We start from the raw sequence: 19,932 nt of genomic DNA on the forward strand, positions 1-19,932 counted from the left end.
CAGCATGCCAGACTTCCCTGTCCTTCACTATCTCCTGGAGGTTGCTCAAAATAATATCCACTGAGATGTCATCCAACCATCTCATCCTCTGTCTCCCCCTTCCCCTCCTCCCCTCAATTCATCTTATAGCTGAAAGTTGATACCTTTTTGTGGTATTTTAGATATTTCTTAGATTTAGGAAACAAGGATTTTCTAACCTATTTCCTTATGATTCATCTTGTGAAAAATTTTTACTAAGTTGAATGAAAATTTTAAGTTTCTAAAGATTATATTGGATCCTTTATCTTCCTGTTTCCAGAAAAAACCAACAGACCTCTCCTCCAACTCCTCGGATTTGGATATGATCAGTGAAAGACATTTTACTGCAAAAGGAGCAGGGGTTATGGTAAAACCCTTAGTTTAGTATATAAATACATTTTCATCATATTTCTTTCACTTTCTTTAAGTTAATCATATAGAAATTACTTAAGCAAAAAGAATGCCAGAATCTTAAAGGCAACTTGTCTAGAGTTTGGCTTGATTTTCAAGATAGTGAAAATTATTAATTTGTTAATTTGATACACATTTCTTAATTTGGTACACAAGAATTGATGCTTTTGAACTGTGGTGTTGGAGAAGACTCTTGAGAGTCCCTTGGACTGCAAGGAGATCCAACCAGTCCATTCTAAAGGAGATCAGTCCTGCGTGTTCATTGGAAGGACTGATGCTAAAGCTGAAACTCCAATACTTTGGCCACCTCATGCAAAGAGTTGACTCACTGGAAAAGACTCTGATGCTGGGAGGGATTGGGGGCAGGAGGAGAAGGGGACGACAGAGAATGAGATGGCTGGATGGCATCACTGACTCGATGGATATGAGTTTGAGTAAACTCTGGGAGTTGGTGATGGACAGGGAGGCCTGGCGTGCTGCAATTCATGGGGTCGCAAAGAGTTGGACACGACTGAGTGACTGAACTGAACTGAACTATTAGAACATTCCATTTCATTGTTCCTCCTGTCATTTTTTTAAAATAAAAGTGGAAAAACAGTGTTGTGGTTGCCAAAATTCCAAAAATACTCAGTAGAAACCTCTCCGTAATGTCCGTTATTATTAGCAGTGCCAATAGTGTAGTGTAATAAGCCCCATTTATTGAGCCGTTAATATGTGCCAGGTATGACCAAGATGTTTACATATGGTAACTTATTTAGCTTGACAACAAACCCAGAAGATAGGTATTATTAATACCTCCATTTTAATTATGGGAAAACTCTATGCCCAGTGTTATATAGATACTAATGTGAGCCAGAAGTAAATTCAGTTCTGTTCATCAAGAAATGTAATCCAGATGGCAATATAAACTAAGATTTCTGGAAAACACAGGCCCTTGTCACCTGCTCCCCATTCTTAGCTGATTTCTATAGCATTACTAACACCCCATACTGTGATTCCTGGTTTCTTATTTGCCTCCTTTCCTGGACAGTGAGCTCTTTAAGGGCATTTAATAGCCACAGTGCCTAGCAAAGCATCTGACACAGAGTAAGAAGCTTTGAATATTTACAGAATTAATGAGCAGTATGTCACACAGCTAATAAGTAGCTAAAGCCTATGTCAAACCCAGAGCTGAACAACACCATAGCTTAGCTTTCAACCTGCAGTTAGATCTGGATGTGAAATCCAGCTATTCTGCTTAACATTCAATGACAGTGGACAAGTTATTTAACTTTTCTAATACTTTTTTGCATATAGAGTTGAGAGAATTAAAAGAAACAATAATGTGTTAGTACAGTGACACATAGGAATCAGTCAATGGTAATTATGATTATTGTTGTTGGCTGACATACCACGTTCTTATCTTCTTGGTGAGGAAAAATAACATTGCAACTAAAAGGGGTAAATTTGTCTTTTCTAAAATTTCTGCGCATAGCACTCCCTTGATTAATAGGTTCTTACTAGTACCACTTATTACAGCTTTCAAATACAACATACCAAACTGGAAGAAACCTCCTTAAGCTAGCTATTTTTCAGTATTCACTGCTATATTTCTTAATTATTTATATTCTGTCTAAAGGTTTTATTATCAAACATATATAAATGCCAAGCACTTTTGCAATATGTTTTTACCACCTCAATTCTAGTAAACCCATAGTCTCAAGTCCGCTTTTCTGTTAAGCCATCTCCCTTAAATGGTTTGTGTGTGTGTGTTAGTCACTCAGTTATGTCCGACTCTTTGTGACCCTTTGGACTGTAGCCCAGGGCTCCTCTATCCATAGGATTTTTCAGTCTAGAATACTAGAGTGGGTTGCCATTTCCTCCTCCAGGGAATCTTCCCAACCCAGGAATCGAACCCGGGTCTCCTGTGCCTCCTGTGTCTCCTTCATTGCAGGTGGATTCTTTACCCACTGATCCATCAGGGAAGCCCCCATTTTTCAACTTTCTCTTCTGTTCAATTGATCACCAAGTTGTAATTCTAGTTTTAATATCTCTTTTAATCTAACTTATTTCCTGAGAATTACCTCAAATTCAATAAGTTGAAAATTGATTGTTAAATTCACTGCCTGTTTAGAAAGCAGCTGTACCTCAGACATCCCCACTTTTTATTACTCAGGCCCCAAACATCCAGTTTTTTTTTCTCACCAAGAAGATAAGGAGGTGGTATGTCAGCCAATAACAATAATCATAATTACCATTGACTGATTCCAGTGTGTCACTATACTAACACATTATTGTTTCTTTTAATTCTCTCAACTTTATAAGCAAAAGAGTATTAGAAAAGTTAAGTAACTTGCCCATTTAAATAACTTCTCTCCTTCCTGTGCATCCGTAAGTTAAGAAGCCAAATCAACTGTTTTTTGCAAGTAACTATCCATTCTTGGGCTTCCCTGTTGGCTTAGATAGTAAAGAATCTGCCTGAAGTGCAGGAGACCGTGATTAGATCCCTAGGTTGGGAAGATCCCCTGAAGAAGAGAATGGCTACTCACTCCAGTATTCTTGTCTGGAGAATTCCATGGACAGAGGAGCCTGGTGGGCTACAGTCCATGGGGTCACAAAGAGTTGGACACGACTGATTAGCACACACACAGACACACATCCATTCTTACAGATCCCAGTGCCGATTTCCCACCCCTACCCAGGATCTGTATTACCTTGAGTTCTGCCTCAACAGGTTCCTTGCACTTAACATGACTCTTCCTCCTATCATACTCCCTACCTTCAGAACAGTATTTCTAAAATACTTTGCTTACGTTACTTGCCTTATCAATGTCCTTTTTAAAGCCAGATTTCTCTGTTACGGGAAACATTGACTGAAACTGCCCACCCTGGCCAGGCACCACAATAACCATTTGCACGAGTTATTTTATGACAGGATGTCCTGGTAACGAACATGGAACTAACAAGCCACCACTAACCATAAGCATTTGGGAAAGGTCAAAAGGAGATGCCACGTGTCCTACCAACCTCCCAGAATCATCCTCTCTGGAATCCATCTTGGCTGAGTGATGTGTGCACCACCAGGAAAGACCCTAAGTCAGAATAATTGGCCAAAGACAATCCAGAAACTAACCCAATTACCATAAAACCTGAGACTAAGAGCCACGTGGCAGAGCAGTCCTCCTGGTTTCCCTTACCCTGACACTCTCCGCCCAGGCGCTCCTTCCCAATAAAATCTCTTGCTTTGTCAGCACATGTGTCTCCTCAGACAATTCATTTACAAGTGTTAGACAAGAGCCCATTCTCGGGCCCTATCTAGAAGGGGTCCCCCTTTCTGCAACACCTCCACAGTCTTGGCCCAGCCTATATCTTGTACTACATCCCTTAGGAACCATTCTGTCTATCCAAACTACTTCTAACCTTCTCAGACTTACCTCTATTCAAGGTGGACCCCCTTCTAGCTTATTATTACCCTTTTGTTCTTTGGTGCCTGTATGCTAGGTTGCATCCAACTCTTTTCAGGCAGATCTTCACAACTGCACCACCTGGGAAGCCTTGTTCTCCATGAATTCAAATCCTGCCTGCATCTCTGATGCTCAAATAAAATACAACTTTCTCCATCTACCCTTCAACTGACCATTCATTTGGAAATTAGTTAGATTTTCCCATAATATTAGTTGTATTATATCTTTGGATTTTAATGTTTACCCTGTAGTAGTATTACCTTCTCAGTTATACAAATTTTATCTTTGAAATAAATGGCAAACACTCTGAGAGCTGAAATAATTTCTTACATCCTTTCTTTACCTAAAAGTGTTACTTAATAGCTAAGACCTCAAAAATGTTTATTAATTTGCTTCTAGATATTATCTATTGTATTTAATGATCTATATGCTTATTATTTTTCACAAATTAATGTACAAATGAATTTAATTTCAGTATAACAATTTTAAAGAGTATCTGTCAATTAGAGAGTTTTATATATCCCCCTTCCTGCCTTACATTTTAAGTTGTGTTTTATCTAAAGACAAATCATGGCCTAAAAATTATTTTCTTTTTATATAAGCAACAATAAAAATTCAATGTAATTAGTTCCTTACAAGATGGAAAAGAAAGAAACACTGTTGAACGAGGACTGGGTAACATCTCTGCCAACATCCAGCTCAGTTTTTGGTAAAGAACAGAAGATTGAATTTATCAATTTCTGACATTTTCTTCTGCTCTACCATACTGTCAAACATATACAGCAAAGACAAACAAGAAAATAAAAATGGGTAGATAACTCTGGGGCGAACTTGGGGTTTCATCTGTTTGCACTCTTAAGTCACTAAAAAAATACAAATTGAAGGCTAATTGTTCACATATAATAAAATCACAAACACAAAGCTCAGTGAATGGACGTGAACAAGCAGACGTGCTTATCTGTAGCTACTATCAGCTTGCATGCAAAAGCAAAACACAATGGAAATGCATGAAAATTAGTCAGTATGTATGTGCAGGCTACATTCTGAGTGCTTAATGAATCATCCACAAATGCTCAGAAGTGAGTGTTATGTGCCATTATGAAGCCAGATGACAAGATGTGATTTTTTTTTTCCTACCAGTTTTCTCAATTCCCACTTGAATCAGCTTGGCTGGCTCTGTTATGCCTTGGAAATGATGTCAATACAATTCTGAGACTGCTGCTAGGGAGCACAAAACATTATAGTCCTATATAAACAATAGCTATTTATCTTTCTTTTTTCTTTGACAATTGGATTTTGGGCTCAATTTCTTCTTGAACATTATATTACTAGAGTCAAGTAATATTAACCTGCATTTATATTCAGTAGGATAACCAGTCAAAATATATGAATTCAAATTGCATATTTCTGGTTTACACACCCGAAATAATCAGTATGCCTAAGCTCATCAACTGGGCATTTTAACAAAACCTAAGTCAGTGTAATCCCCAATAAAAATTCTTTCCTAAACGTAATTTCTTACCCCTCCCAAATTTTAAAATAGCTTTTGATTACCTTGAAGCTGGAAATGAAAGTATTTTTGTTTGCACTTTTAAGAGTCTGATTGACCCATTCAATGATAATTGCATCATTTACTTTTTCACCCTCTCCAAGATCTGATAACACATTCAGTGTGTACCTGTAACAGAAAAGATATATATTTAAGGCTGAAAGTGGTGAAATTTATTCTTACATCATTTATATCAGTATTTAGATGAATATTTAAGAAATATTTCAATTCTAATAAATATTTCTAATTTTACTCTGATATTTGCATTTAGTAGATTCCAAAGTCACAGAATTCAGTAATCAGAAACAAAAACTACTATCTGGTATATTAAAAAGTTAAAACAACTCTTTACTAAGCAGTTTTTCAGAGGCATTAAACAAGAATAATTGTGTTTCTAGAGATTGAGTCACTTTCAAAACAAAGTAAATTTATAAAAAAATTTATTGTCAACAACAAATCATTAATATATTTTGCATTGTATATTTCTTCTGTGTTTGCTATTCTACAAAAGTAGCTAAAATTTTACTTCAAATGACTTGTTGAAGGAAACTGATAGTGATGCCACAAACAAGTCAGTCTTTACCTTCTCATCAGCTGCCACACCAATGCCAGAGTAAGTGTTGAATTTCCTTCATTTAAGTCCTGCCCAGCAATGCCAACCAAGGAGAATTTGGCTTTATTCTTCCCAAGTTCCACTGCATAGTTACAGTTTTCGATCTGTAAATAGTAAGTAAAAGTTTAGGTATAATGACAAATTTTTTAATGTATTTCTTGAATAGGCCAGCCTAGTTCAGTCATCTGAAAAATAATTGTGATGACACTGAAAATTTATGACAAATTCATATCCTACTAACCAGTGAAATTAGGGAAATAACTATTCCATTTTATAGCTGAAAATATCATAGCACTAAGAGGTTAAATAGGTAAGGAAACAACTGGCTGAAAAGTTTGAAGATCCTCTCTTACTCTTAAGTCTTGACTGTCCAAGATTACACGATGAATTAGTGGCAAATCGGAAACTAAAAACTTCGTTTTCTGTATTCCATCAATTGAGGTAATCAGTGTTAATTTGTCTACATTTAAAATTAATGAACAGCGAAATTGTTTAAGAATCTAACTTCATCTCTAATATTTTATATCTAGATCTCACCCATCCTTTAAAATTAAGCTTTTAGCCAGTGATTTTCAAAAAAAGGATTAACCTTAACTGTATCATCTGCATCCTTTGTTGAAATTTCAATCATGGTTATTTTATAATGCTTATGCACCATCTTCTACTTAGCATTTTATGAACTTTCTTTTGCCAATCATACATAAGCTCCTTTTAAAGGAAAAAAAACTATAAAACGCACAAACCTGTATCATATTCTCCCCACCCCTAGCTCAGGACTCAGCACAGTGTCCTATCTACGGTAAGAATCGGATGCATGGTAGTGGTTTAATCACCAAGGCATGTCTTACTCTTGTGACCCCAGGGACTGTACCCTGCCAGGCTCCTTTGTCCACTGGATTTCCCAGGCAGGAATACAGGAGAGGATAGCCATTTCCTTCTCCAGGGGATTTTCCCAAGCCAGGGATTGAACCCAGGCCACCTGCATTGCAGGCAGATTCTTTACCATCTGAGCCACCAGGGAAGCCCTGTCCCCTATAGTAAGAATCTGATGCATGAACACCAAGTAAACTAACTACTACTTTCCAGTGATAAAAATACAATTAAAAAGTTTTTGTCTATCCTAGCCTCTACAGAAGTTCATTATTTCCAGTCATCTAGACTAAACTGAACTGAACTGAGTACTATACTTATCTCAGAACACACACTCATTTGTGTGTGTATATGTATATATATACATACACACACATATATATATGCCCCATATGTGTATGCACATATATATGCCCAATCCCAAGAAAGGGCAATGCCAAAGAATGTTCAGACTGCCACACAACTGTGCTCATTTCACAAGCTAGCAAGGTAATGCTCAAAATCCTTCAAGTGAGACTTCAACAATACATAAACTGAGAACTTCTAGATGTACTAGCTGGATTGAGAAAAGGCAGAGGTACCAAAAATCAAATTGCCAACATCCGTTGGCTCATCGAAAAAGCAAAAGAATTCCAGAGAAACATCTAACTCTGCTTCATTGACTATGCTAAATCCTTTGACTGTTAGGATCACAAAAATCTTTGGAAAATTCTTAGAGAGGGTAATACCAGACCACCTGACCTGCCTCCTGAGAAATCTGCATGCAGGTCAAGAAGCAACAGTTAGAACCAGACATGGAACAACAAACTGGTTCAAAATTGGGAAAGGAGTACATTAAGGCTGTATATTGTCACCCTGATTATTTAACTTATGCAGAGTACATCATGTGAAATGCTAGGCTGGATGAAGCTCAAGATGGATTCAAGATTGCAGGGAGAAATATCAATAACCTCATATATGCAGATGACACCACCCTTATGGCAGAAAGTGAAGAAGAACTAAAGAGCCTCTTGATGAAGGTGAAAGAGGAGAGTGAAAATGCTGGCTTAAAACTCAACAGTCAAAAAACAAAGACCATGGCATCTGGTCTTATCACTTCACAGCAAATAGATGGGGAAATAATGGAAACAGTAACAGACTTTATTTTCTTGGGCTCTAAAATCACTGCAGATGGTGACTGCAGCCATGAAATTAAAAGACACTTGCTCCTTGGAAGAAAAGCAATGACAAATTTAGTGTGTTGAAAAGCAAAGACACTACTTTACAAAGGTCCGTATAGTCAAAGCTATGGTTTTTCCAGTAGTCATGTACAGATGTGAGAGTTGAACCATAAAGAAGGCTGAGCACCAAAGAATTGATGCTTTTGAACTATGGTGTTGGAGAAGACTCTTGAGAGTCCCTTGGACTGCAAGGAGATCCAACCAGTCAATCCTAAAGGAAATCAGTCCCAAATATTCATTGGAAGGACTGATTCTAAAGCTGAAGCTGCAATACTTTGGCCACCTGATGCAAAGAGCTGACTCAAACAAAAGACCCAGATGCTGGGAAAGAGTGAGGGGAGGAGGAGAAAGGGGCAACAGAGGATGAGATGTTTGGATGGCATCATTGACTCAATGGACATGAATTTGAGCAAACTCCATAAGATAGTGAAGGACAGGGAAGGCTGACGTGCTGTAGTCCATGAGGTCACAAAGAATTGGACATCACTCAAGGACTAACATTTCAACTTTCAAACATTTAGTTAAGAAAAACGGTATGACTGATTTCTCCTAATTTTCTTTCCCAAGTTAGTTAAGACCTCATTACAAAACAAGTAAACCTGAGAAACAAAGATATACTTTTTTTCTAGGAAGAAGAAAATGTTTCCAAGAAAAGTGAGAAAAGGACTACACAATAACAGAATTTGTATAAATTAATGGGTACTGTTCTTTAAAAACAAGAATGCAAATTCCCAGAGGTCAGTTTGTTACAAATAAAAATGTGAGAAGATATTCTGAACCTGCTGTAATATCTGTCTTGCTCCCTTAATAATGAGTTAAATCAAATCTTTGATATACATTCATTTTTTTAATGCATGGAGATAATGTTACAAAATTCTTTCTCTTTCCAGGATTATAGATTTAGGCTTCTAAATAGAAATATGCACATAATTGAAAAAGTGAATTCCTATTTATGGAACGCAGCATCAGAGCTCTGTTTATGTAATAGTGTGGAGAGAAGAGAGAAAAACCAGCATATTTGGGGCTCTTCCCTAGTGGTGCAGTGGGACCTCTACGCAGGAGGCATGGGTTTGATCCCTGGCCAGGGAAATATTAATAAGATCCCACATGCTAAAAAATGTGGGCAAAAGATTTTTTTAAAAAGCAAGTTTTCCACTGCCAGTCATTGCAACAGGAGAATTTTCGAACAAATTGTAATAATTACTCATTTGAAATGTATTTCAACAAAGGGCTCTCTATTTTATGGTTAGTTTGAGTAAAATTCCTGATGAGGATGATGGTGAGAAAAGAGCTCGGGGTTAATAGTTTAGAGGGCCAAGATGCTGATGTGAGGAGCATTGAAAGAGAAAATGGAAATGGATGCTAGCATAAGGGAAAAGATGAGTTCTACTTTTTAGCAACATTTGATTCCAAGTTGGGCAAAATAGTTCTAAGATGAAGAGAGGTACCTAACTAGAGAAAGAGTAAGAAGTTAGGTTCCTAGAAATAAGCCAACTGAACTGATGGTGGTACTTAACACTCTAAAAAAGGATCTGCTCCCTGAGAATGTAAATACAGAAAGTTAAGAGCATTAGACCAAGAACTGAGCCTTGGAACTGAGCCTAGAGTTGTCAGGCTAAAAGTTTAAAACCCTGTGAAAGGTAAGAAGAACACAAAGCATGAAAAAACTGGAGAGTATATAGTCTCACAGAATTAATGGAAGAAACTATTACCAAGCATTTCAAAAGTGAAGCTCAGATAATTTGAAAATGAAAAAAAACTATATAATGGGAGTCAGAGTTCCAAGGGAAAAGAAATACCAAACAAACAGTGAAGAAAGGCTATATTTAACTGGTGCAGTTTTACGAACTTCACAAATGAAGCTAAGTGATATCCACTGATGAGTACCCAAAGTCCATAAAAGAAGTCCCTGGATACTGTGTCATGAAAGTACTGCTTCTTTATTTTTTAAATATCTTGAACTTATTTCAGGACTTGTGTTTCATTCTATAAATAGCTAGTATTTGTTAAAAGGGAACATTCTACATATGATTAATTTGTGACATCATATAATTAACATTAAAAACCTCCAGGTATAATGAATGAGGGTTTAGTTTGTTTTCCTGTTACATTTTGCATCTGAAATTTTGATTTAAAAAACTTATATGAAATTAGGTAACAAAATTTACTGAATTTTACTCCCATGATAATTAAAGGCATATCAAATAAAATATAACACAGATAGTTCAACCACTGGAAATACTGAAAAATATGAATATATATAAACCTCTTGTAATTATACTATCCATTTAATTACTTTTAATATTATGATCCCTTTCTTTCTTGTCTTTCTTTCAAAAATAGGATTTTCTTAAAAAAATTACAAAGTTTATAAATATAGTCTAGAGATCAAGAGGAATAAGTCCATTTTGAACACGTGTCTGTGTGTGTGTGTCATAGTGAGTGAAGTAAGTCAGACAGAGAAAGACACATCATATGATACCACTTAAATGAAGAATCTAAAAAATGAGTACAAATGAACTTATCTACATGCTAAAGCTGAAACTGCAATACTTTGGCCACCTCATGCAACGAATTGACTCACTGGAAAAGAGTCTGATGCTGGGAAAGGTTGGGGGTGGGAGGAGAAGGGGACGACCGAGAATGAGATGGCTGGATGGCATCACCGACTCAATGGACATGAGTTTGAGTGAACTCCGGGAGTTGGTGATGGACAGGGAGGCCTGGCGTGCTGTGATTCATGGGGTCGCAAAGAGTCGGACACGACTGAGCGACTGAACTGAACTGAAGGGGAGGAGGGATAAATTGGGAGATTGGGATTGACATACACACATTATTACATATGAAAAAGAGAAATAATAATGACAGATAATAAGTGAAATTATAGGTCAATTAAAAGGACTTTTGGAAGATTATGGATATATATTACCAAACTGTTTTAGAAAGTTTATACACACTGGACATAGTACAATCCATTTCTTTCATTTTATTTTCTTTGGTTACGCCATGCTGCATGTGGGATCTTAGTTCCCAACCAGGGATAGAACTCCGGTCATAGCAGGTCCTAACCATTGGACCACCAGGGAATTCCCAATTGTTTCTTATCTTAAATTGCATTTCTTTACTGTGGGTAAAAATTTTTTCATGTGTATATTATCTATCATTATTTCTTTTTCTGTGAATTGTTCATGCATATTGTTTATTCTCCCATTTTGCTATTATAGTTTTAGTAATAGTAATTGGTTTGTATAAACTATTTTTATGTTAAGGATATTAACCATTTATTGTTCTGTTGCAAATATGTTTCATAGTTTATTGTTTTTATTTACTTTTAAGTTTTGTTTATGGTGTTTATTTTTGCATAAGAAGTTTTAAATTCATTTGTAATCTACTATATCAATTATTTCTTTGTAATTTATCATTGTAAGAGTAAATTATAATTCACTTTTATTTTTTTAAAGTTTTATTTTTTACATTTAAGCCTTTAAGTCTTCACTTTTATTCCACTGGAATTTATTTGGGTGGATTATATATGGTGAAAAGTACTTTTTTCCCTACAAAATATTTACCCAGTTGTTCAGTCATCATATTTTGGATAATCCTTTCTCTCCCTACTGGATTCAGTAAGCAATTTGTTATATATTAAGTTCTTATATTTTAGGATAGGTTTCTAGGCTACTGTAATCCATTTGATTTTTATATGCATATTAAACTATTTCAATTACTTTGGCTTTATCATAAGATTTTTATGTTTGCTAACAGCTTCTCCCTCAACATTCCTAGAAAATGTTCTTGATGATTGGGACCTATTTCTTATTCCAGTTGAACTTTAAAATCACTTTTATAATCCCATCCCCCAATATACACACATGCCCACATATGCATAAGGAGATTTATTGTAATTTTAACTAGAATTATTTCCTACCTATAAGTCAATTTGTAAGAATTTGAATATCTTTATAATATTTAGATTTCCACCCAGGAATATAGTTATAATTCCATTGATTATATTTCACAAGAGAGAATTTTTAACTCATGAGACTGCAGGTTAATTTCACAGTAGCCATACTAATAAGTTATAGCAATTTGAGTCCATTAATTTATATTACATATTTAAAATATATAATCATTTTAAATGAAAGGATAAAGTTAAATGAAAGTATAAAAATTTTAAAGTCCTACAAACTTGTACTTTGTAAAGGAAGTGAACTTGATATAGAAGGTAGAAATGAAAAGCTGAACATTAAAGCAGTAATTCAACATAGCAACCTTGAACACCAAGGACACCACAGATCCCATATTTGATGAAGAAGAACACTGGAGAAAAGCACTGCTTTTACCATTCACCTGCCAGATGTCCTCCTATCAACTGTTAGCAAGTCACTGCTCCGTTCAAAGACATTTAATGGCTTCCCAATACTTAACCGTTTAAAACCCAAACTCTTTTATCCTGACATTCAAAGCTCTCAACATTGGCCTCAATCCAAATTTTTAGCATTCACACTCACTTCCTACCTAACAGAATCCTCTACTATAGCCAAACTGTTTTTCCTGTCCATCAGCCCCCTGTCCAGTCTCCTTCTGACAAAATCCTATCCATTTCTCAGGGTTTAACTCCAAACCCACCTCTGGCATGAACCCTCTCATGATGAGTGTAGCCTATGGCTTTTTCTTCCTTTAGTCGGTTAACTCACTCAGTTGTGTCAGATTCTTTGTGACCCCATGAACTGCAGCATGCCAGGCTTCCCTGTCCATCACCAACTCCAGGAGCTTATTCAAACTCATGTCTATCGAGTCAGTGATGCCATCCAACTGTCTCATCATCTGTTGTCCCCTTTTCCTTCTGCCTTCAATCTTTGCCAGCATTTGGGTCTTTTCCAGTGAATCAATTCTTCACATCAGGTGGCCAAAGTACTGGAGTTTCAGCTTCAGCATCACTCCTTCCAATGAATATTCAGGACTGACTTCCTTTAGGATTGACTAGTTGGATCTCCTTGAAGTCCAAGGGACTCTCAAGAGTCTTCTCTAACACCACAGTTCAAAAGCATCAATTCTTCAGCGCTCAGCTTCCTTTATAGTCCAACTCTCACATCCATACATGACCACTGGAAAAACCATACCTTTGACTAGATGGACCTTTGTTGGCAAAGTAATGTCTGCTTTTTAATATGCTGTCTAGGTTGGTCATAATTTTTCTTCCAAGGAGCAAGTGTCTTTTAATTTCATGGCTGCAGTCACCATCTGCAGTGATTTTGGAGTCCCCAAAAATAAAATCTCTCACTGTTTCCATTGTTTCCCCATCTATTTGCCATGAAGTGATGGGATCAGATGCCATGATCTTAGGTTTCTTAATATTGAGTTTTAAGCCAACTTTTTAAACTCTCCTCCTTCACTTTCCTCAAGAGGCTCTTGAGTTCTTCACTTTCTGCCATAAAGGTGGTGTCATCTGCATATCTGAGGTTATTAATATTTCTCCCGGCAATCTTGATTCCAGCTTGTGCTTTTTCCAGCCCAGCATTTCTCATTATGTACTGTGCATATAAGTTAAATAAGCAGGGTGACAATATACAGCCTTGATGTACTCCTTTCCCGAATGGAACCAGTTTGTTGTTCCATGTCCAGTTCTAACTGTTGCTTCTTGACCTGCATACAGATTTCTCAGGAGGAAGGTCAGGTGGTCTGGTATTCCCATCTCTTCAAGAATTTTCCAGTTTGTTGTGATCTGTCAAAGGCTTCCTTAGAACTCATAATGTTCACTTTTGCCTACACTGCATTGTATCATAGTTATTTGCACACATATCTTGAGCTTCGCAGGTGGCGCTAGTGGTAAAGAACCTCCTTGCCAGTGCAGGAGATATAAGAGAGAGCTACGAATTCGATCCCGGGGTCGGGAAGGTCCCGCGGAGGAGCACATGGCAAACCACTGCAGCATTCTTGCCTGGAGAATCCCATGGACAGAGGAGCCTGGCGGGCTACAGTCCATGAGGTTGCAAAGAGTCGGACACAACTGAAGCAACTTAGCATGCACACACACGTATCTTATCTAATTTCTTTAGGGTTTCCTGAGGACCAACTCCAAGACTTGCTCTATTTTATATCCTGCATTGTACAGTATGTACAGGTTGTAGGTAATCAATTAATATCTACTGAAAATATTAACAAATAACCAGTAAATATCTGGCAAGTTTTGGTGATTATAAAATAGGAATTCATGGATTATGCATCTCCAAGAATATTAAGTACTACAACTTGCTAAAGTTGTAGTTATACAAAGTGTCTGACTTGGAGGACTAGCTTCATCTTTCCAAACACGAAAGCTCACCTGTATTAAGGATAATAAGCATAACATGATCTGGGATGAATCTGTGAGGACAGATTACATTTACTAAGCTTTATGAAACTCTTAAGTCCTCTGTTTTATATGAGAACAATAACAACAGATCCATGGGCATTATTTCATTCACCTTCTTCATGTTCCCTCCAAGAGCAGGATAAGGAGGTTTGTTGACATGGCTCCAGTCAACTGGCACGCGGATCATTTCGTAGAGCTGAAAGATGACTAATGCATCTGCAAGGTCACTAAGACAAGAGGAAAAGAAAATGAAGGAAGAGGAAATGTTGGTATGATCTGGTTTTACTAAGCACACTGGAGATGGGCTTTGTCTATAAAAATACAACAGGACTATTGAATGCTTAAAGAATGGCAGGTAGAATAGATCATTTGACACAGAACTTGTAATCTAGGAATCTGTCCAAATTTTTTTCATACATGTGTACAAAGATATATGTACAAGGATATTCACTCCCATGGTATTTATAAATTTAGAGGCAATCTAAATGCCTGACAGTAGGGGTGTTGAGTAAATTAACCTTACCCTGGACTCCTGGACCACCATAAGAGAGAACAAGGTAGATCCCAATGTACTAACATGAAAGCTTTATACAACACACTATGTTTAAAAAAGCAAGAGGCAGTTATTTCTTTAAAATATTATTTTAAATATTTCTATTTAAGATATTAAATATATTTTAATTATATTAATTCATTTTAATCTTTTAATCTAAAATATTAAAAATATATTCAGAGTTATAGTATTTAAATACCTCTATTCATAGCCATTACCTTTGGGCAGGAAAAAAAGGAACATGGGATGGGTAAGATGGGATTATCATGGGGTTTTTTTGTTGTTGTTCTACATACTTACATACTTCCTGAAGCCTGTACATTGAGAATGAGTTCATCTATTATTTATGTATTATGATTTTTAAAACTTTAAAAAATAACTATATAAAGATCACAATAGCTACCCAGTAGGAAACTGTTCATGTTAAACAGTGAGGGTTAAGAGGAAGGAATTTAGGAGAAAGTAACAGTTACTGAAGGAAAAAGACACTACTTGGGATTCAGAAAAACATGGTCTCCTGAGGCACCCACAGTACATCTATTGAATCTGTTTTCAATTCTGTATGGTAAGGACATAAAGCAACAGTGACTGATTTTTAAATTGCTAGCTCCATGCTGAATTACATGAGTTTTCTCCCTCAACAGCTTGTTCACTGAGCTCTGTTTTGCTAAGGTTCATATTAAAGTTACTTTGCATCTCTGAGCACACACCATATGGCCATGCAGGGGGCTGTGCCCTGCACTGAGTGAAGGAGAGAGAAAGTCCTCCTGTCTTAAAAGAAGAGTCCTCTTTTGATGAAGGTAATCACGAGCTAAGTCATCTATTAGAACATGGAGAAAGTTGTATGAAAAGTAAATCACTGAAGTAGTTGTATAGGTTATGAAATCTCATTTCATGAATATTTTTGTTTTTTACTTTAAAGGAATTCATTCTTATTTCTATGTAGTATGGTATTAATACTCATGTTTTGCAAATAGGGAAACAGGCCCAGAGAGTTAAAACGATTTCCAGATGTGTTCTAGAACCAGCCTGTCATAGAAAAATTCTAGGGCTAGTAATTCTTAAAATATATTTAATAACTTGAGAGGAGAGAATTTTCAGTTAAAAACAATCTAAATGATTCTTTTGCTTTGGTGTAGGCTGGGTTTGGTATACTGCAGGTGGGGAGCTAATCACTTAGGAGTTGGTTTATGAATATGACCCAGACACAAATTTATGGACATGTAGTTCTGGTGCCAACTAAACCTCTGGTTCTTGTTTTTCTATATCCTGATGGTTCTTTTTAAGGTGATTTTTGAGAATTTTCTGAACTTCCCTTACCCCTCCAAAAATGACCTATACCTGGAAACCCTCTGCTAGCAGTTCAGGAACTAAATAAAAATAATCATCTTTAGCTAAAAAATTTGGTCAATTATTCTCCACTGTCAACTACAGAGAACTCTAGTATTCCTGACATTTATGAAGCTACCATGAAGTCTCACTAAATTCTAATCTCCTAGCTTTAAATGTCCTTGTTAATTTAAAAAGAAAATACATGTTTACTGTAAAACAAAGAAAAACCCTCCAAAACCATATTTAAGTTAACTAACATGAAAACTAAGTCTCCTCACTACCTTAACCCTCCCTCTCTAGGTTGTATACAGTTTGGTTTTAATCCCTCTAGATTTTCTAAAAATTCAAATACATATATGTATATACTCAACTTTAAAATAAAAATGAAATTATAGTAGTCCTATTATATCATTATGTTCTCTCAGTTATATATTGTAGACATTCTTTCAAATGAGTTCATAAAGATCTAACCTATTTTTTTAGAAGAAAATTTATTTAAGTACAAAAGGAACGATAAAGCAGTCATATTATATATTTACATCAAGTAACAAGTATATCATAAGAGAAAAATTGAGAATCTCTGAATTATGTATTTTTTGCCTTTTAATTGTGGCAATATTCAGTGGGTTCAGAAAAGTAATATTTCACCCGAGGGTTCTGAATCAAGGATTTTTAGTTAGATATCACACTTAGAAAGATAAAAATGGCAACAGAGTTTGCAGTCTTATTAAACTGCTATCCCTTTAGAAAAATAAGCTTAATCAGCATCCCTCTTTACCTCCAGTATTAGAGTTCTTTACTGTGCCACTACTCTGAGAAGTTCCAGTCTAAAAGACATATGTCTCTTGTCATTCAGTTTGAATTCACACACTCCTATTAAAGACTTTATAAAATTTAAGTCTATCACATCAAAGCTAGTTACCACAACCAGGCAATACTAATTTTAAAGACTATTTTGAATATACACCAAGAAATAACTACACCATAAATCTCATCCAGTGACCCTGGTCTTTTGTGGTATTAATCTTCAGTTGCTGCTGCTGCTGCTGCTAAGTCGCTTCAGTCGTGTCCGACTCTGTGCGACCCCATAGATGGCAGCCCAAATGCAGTTATCCTTCATTAAGAAGTTTCCTTGGTGTGTAAATTATTAATAGGTTTAGTTAATTAGAAAAATATACAATTAGCTGGAGCTGAGTTCTTTTGAATTTTTAGGCATGCTCAGGTAGATTTTATAATGGAGAAGGATGGTTTCCTCTCATCTACACCTAGAAAGACACCTTATTTGCACTACCAGAGAGCACAGGAAATGGTTCAGTAAAATATTTTCTTAATCCTACCAATGTTAATAATGTGTTGTCATTTTTAAACAAAAAAGAATAAAACAAACAACAAGTACTAAGGGAAACAAAGTTATTTCTACAAATTAGAAAAAAGTATTCAGAACAAATTATGGGATAATTGAAGTTTGGGGCAAAAATAAATAGAATGTGAATTATAATGATGAACACTGATAAAATAAGAGCAATTAATATTACTGTTCTTCTAATCTGTTAAACTTGAAATAATTTATTATCTTCCTGATTAGCAATTATAAAAAAGCAAGATGAATTATCTTTACTAAATTATATATCATCAAAAATTATAACTAACAACATCATAATATTATCTTTTCAAATAATACTTTTCTATTAAAATCCAGTGTATTGCCAATCCTCAGGATTCTGAAACAATAAAGGTTGGCTAAAATTTTTGAGATTTTTACAAAATATTCTCATGTAAACTAGAAAAGTTGGACTCTGGCCCAGAAAGCTAAAACACATAAAATATTTACCTGTACAAATGATTAATATACGGGTTGACTCCCAAGGAATTCATCCAATTCCGAAATGTCCTCTCTTCCTTGCTCTCTCCTAAAGTAGACACAAGTTTACAATGATGATTCAGGACAAAAAAGGAATCAAGAATTGCGTTTTAAACCATTCTGGCAGGCACAAACTGGTCATACGTATTTTGCCATGGTTCCTATGATACAACAATCTTTTTGCTTGTTGTTCAGTCACTAATTCAAATCTGACTCTTTGCAACCCCATGGACTGTAGCCCACCAGGCTCCTGTGTCCATGGGATTTCCCAGGCAAGAATACTAGAGTGGGTTGCCATTTCCTTCTCCAGGACAATATTTTTAGGGAAGAAAAAAAAAAAAAATCTCTTTCCGCCAAAGCTCCCTTTCCGCTGTCTAGAAAGTCTCCATTTGCTTTCTAAATGACTTCATCTAGAGTCCCTTACTTGATGTTTGTAAATTATTGAGCCATTAGTTTCTGTGTTCAGAAAAGTAACAGGTAAACCTATGTGGTCCTATCTGTAGTTATGATTTCATGCAAAGGAGACTGGTTAAAAATTAATAAAACAACCTTTTAGGGTAACATTAGCACTTTAAACAGAAATAGAAAAGCTCTACCTTTCCCAGTGTGGTATCTCTAAATCTGTACAGATTATGGCTTTACACAGGAAAGTGTCTGAGCACACAAACCTACGTTTTCATCACACCAAACAGCAATGAAGGGGAGAGGGGATTACAGGTAATATAAAAACAAGCAATGAGGGGCTATAACTATTTTACAGGCTTCCTGGATTATTTTAGATCGTCCCTACAGAAAACACATAAGGGACATAGCCCCCATACAGAGTGCGAAAAGACACATTTCATCATAGTATAGTAAGTCACTAGACCTCAAAGATCACCTCAAGAAGTAACTCCTGCAGGCTGTATTATTTAACCTGTGATTACCTATGGTCTTTGAGCTTCCCCTTCATAGCAGCGCTTACCCCAGCCATAAGGGGAATGTGGGCTCTGGTGTGGACAGAGAGAGATGAGGGCTCTTTTACCATATCTACCCTTTAGGCATCCCCAGCATTGCAGATTGTCCTAAGGGACAATATAGAAATATTACTGTTTGTTTTTCAGCTAAGTTAGGGGACAATGGAATGGCCTTACCTACCTCTCATTACTAGACTCTTGAAAATGGAAACATTTATTCCTCTCATCACTTCTAAGACATGGACCATCTGAACTTTGGCTCATGGGGGATCCCCAGGACAATTTATCACATTTGACCACCTGAGCACCAGGGGCCCATTCCTATTGCGTCATCCTTGCAGTCTTCTTCGGACTGAAGTGTCACACATAGAGTAAACCTACACACCCAGAACAGAAATCCAAACCTTGTAAAATTTAAAGGATTCTGGTTTTTGTGTTGACTGCCCCTTGCATTTTCATGTGGTTTTCAATACCATTATCTAAAGCATTTCCCATAATCTGCTTTAATTCTTGCTCTATTCAATTATATAGCCATATAATTTCTTGCTGAAATTTTGTCTCCTCTTGTCTGCATAAAAGGTAACTGATCCATCTGTTGTATCTGCCACAGTCATTTTATAATACATAACTGATATGAGAATTTTTTAAAAAAGAACAAAGTTAAACTAACTACTCCTAGAACTCATGCTTGCCTTGTTTTGGGAGTTATTAAAAGGTGCATGTATGGAAGCAAAAGTTGGTCCATAAAGAAAGC

The 19,932-nt window shown here is 36.2% G+C and overlaps 1 protein-coding gene across 1 annotated transcript in view; it reads right to left on the reverse strand.

Annotated features, from left to right (window-relative positions):
• PLS1 (plastin 1) overlaps positions 1 to 19,932 on the reverse strand; it is a 137,309-nt gene that overhangs the window by 5,491 nt on the left and 111,886 nt on the right. Inside the window, exons 11-14 of the mRNA XM_055412367.2 lie at positions 18,193 to 18,271; positions 14,589 to 14,703; positions 6,005 to 6,138; positions 5,427 to 5,550 (exon numbers count right to left, since the gene is read on the reverse strand). Of these exons, the coding sequence (XP_055268342.1) occupies positions 5,427 to 5,550; positions 6,005 to 6,138; positions 14,589 to 14,703; positions 18,193 to 18,271 (452 nt within the window). The remainder of the gene's footprint in view (positions 1 to 5,426; positions 5,551 to 6,004; positions 6,139 to 14,588; positions 14,704 to 18,192; positions 18,272 to 19,932) is intronic.

Source organism: Moschus berezovskii, chromosome 1 (assembly GCF_049115385.1).
Source record: "Moschus berezovskii isolate FMDL1 chromosome 1, NW_MosBer_1.0, whole genome shotgun sequence".
Taxonomy (NCBI): domain Eukaryota; kingdom Metazoa; phylum Chordata; class Mammalia; order Artiodactyla; family Moschidae; genus Moschus; species Moschus berezovskii.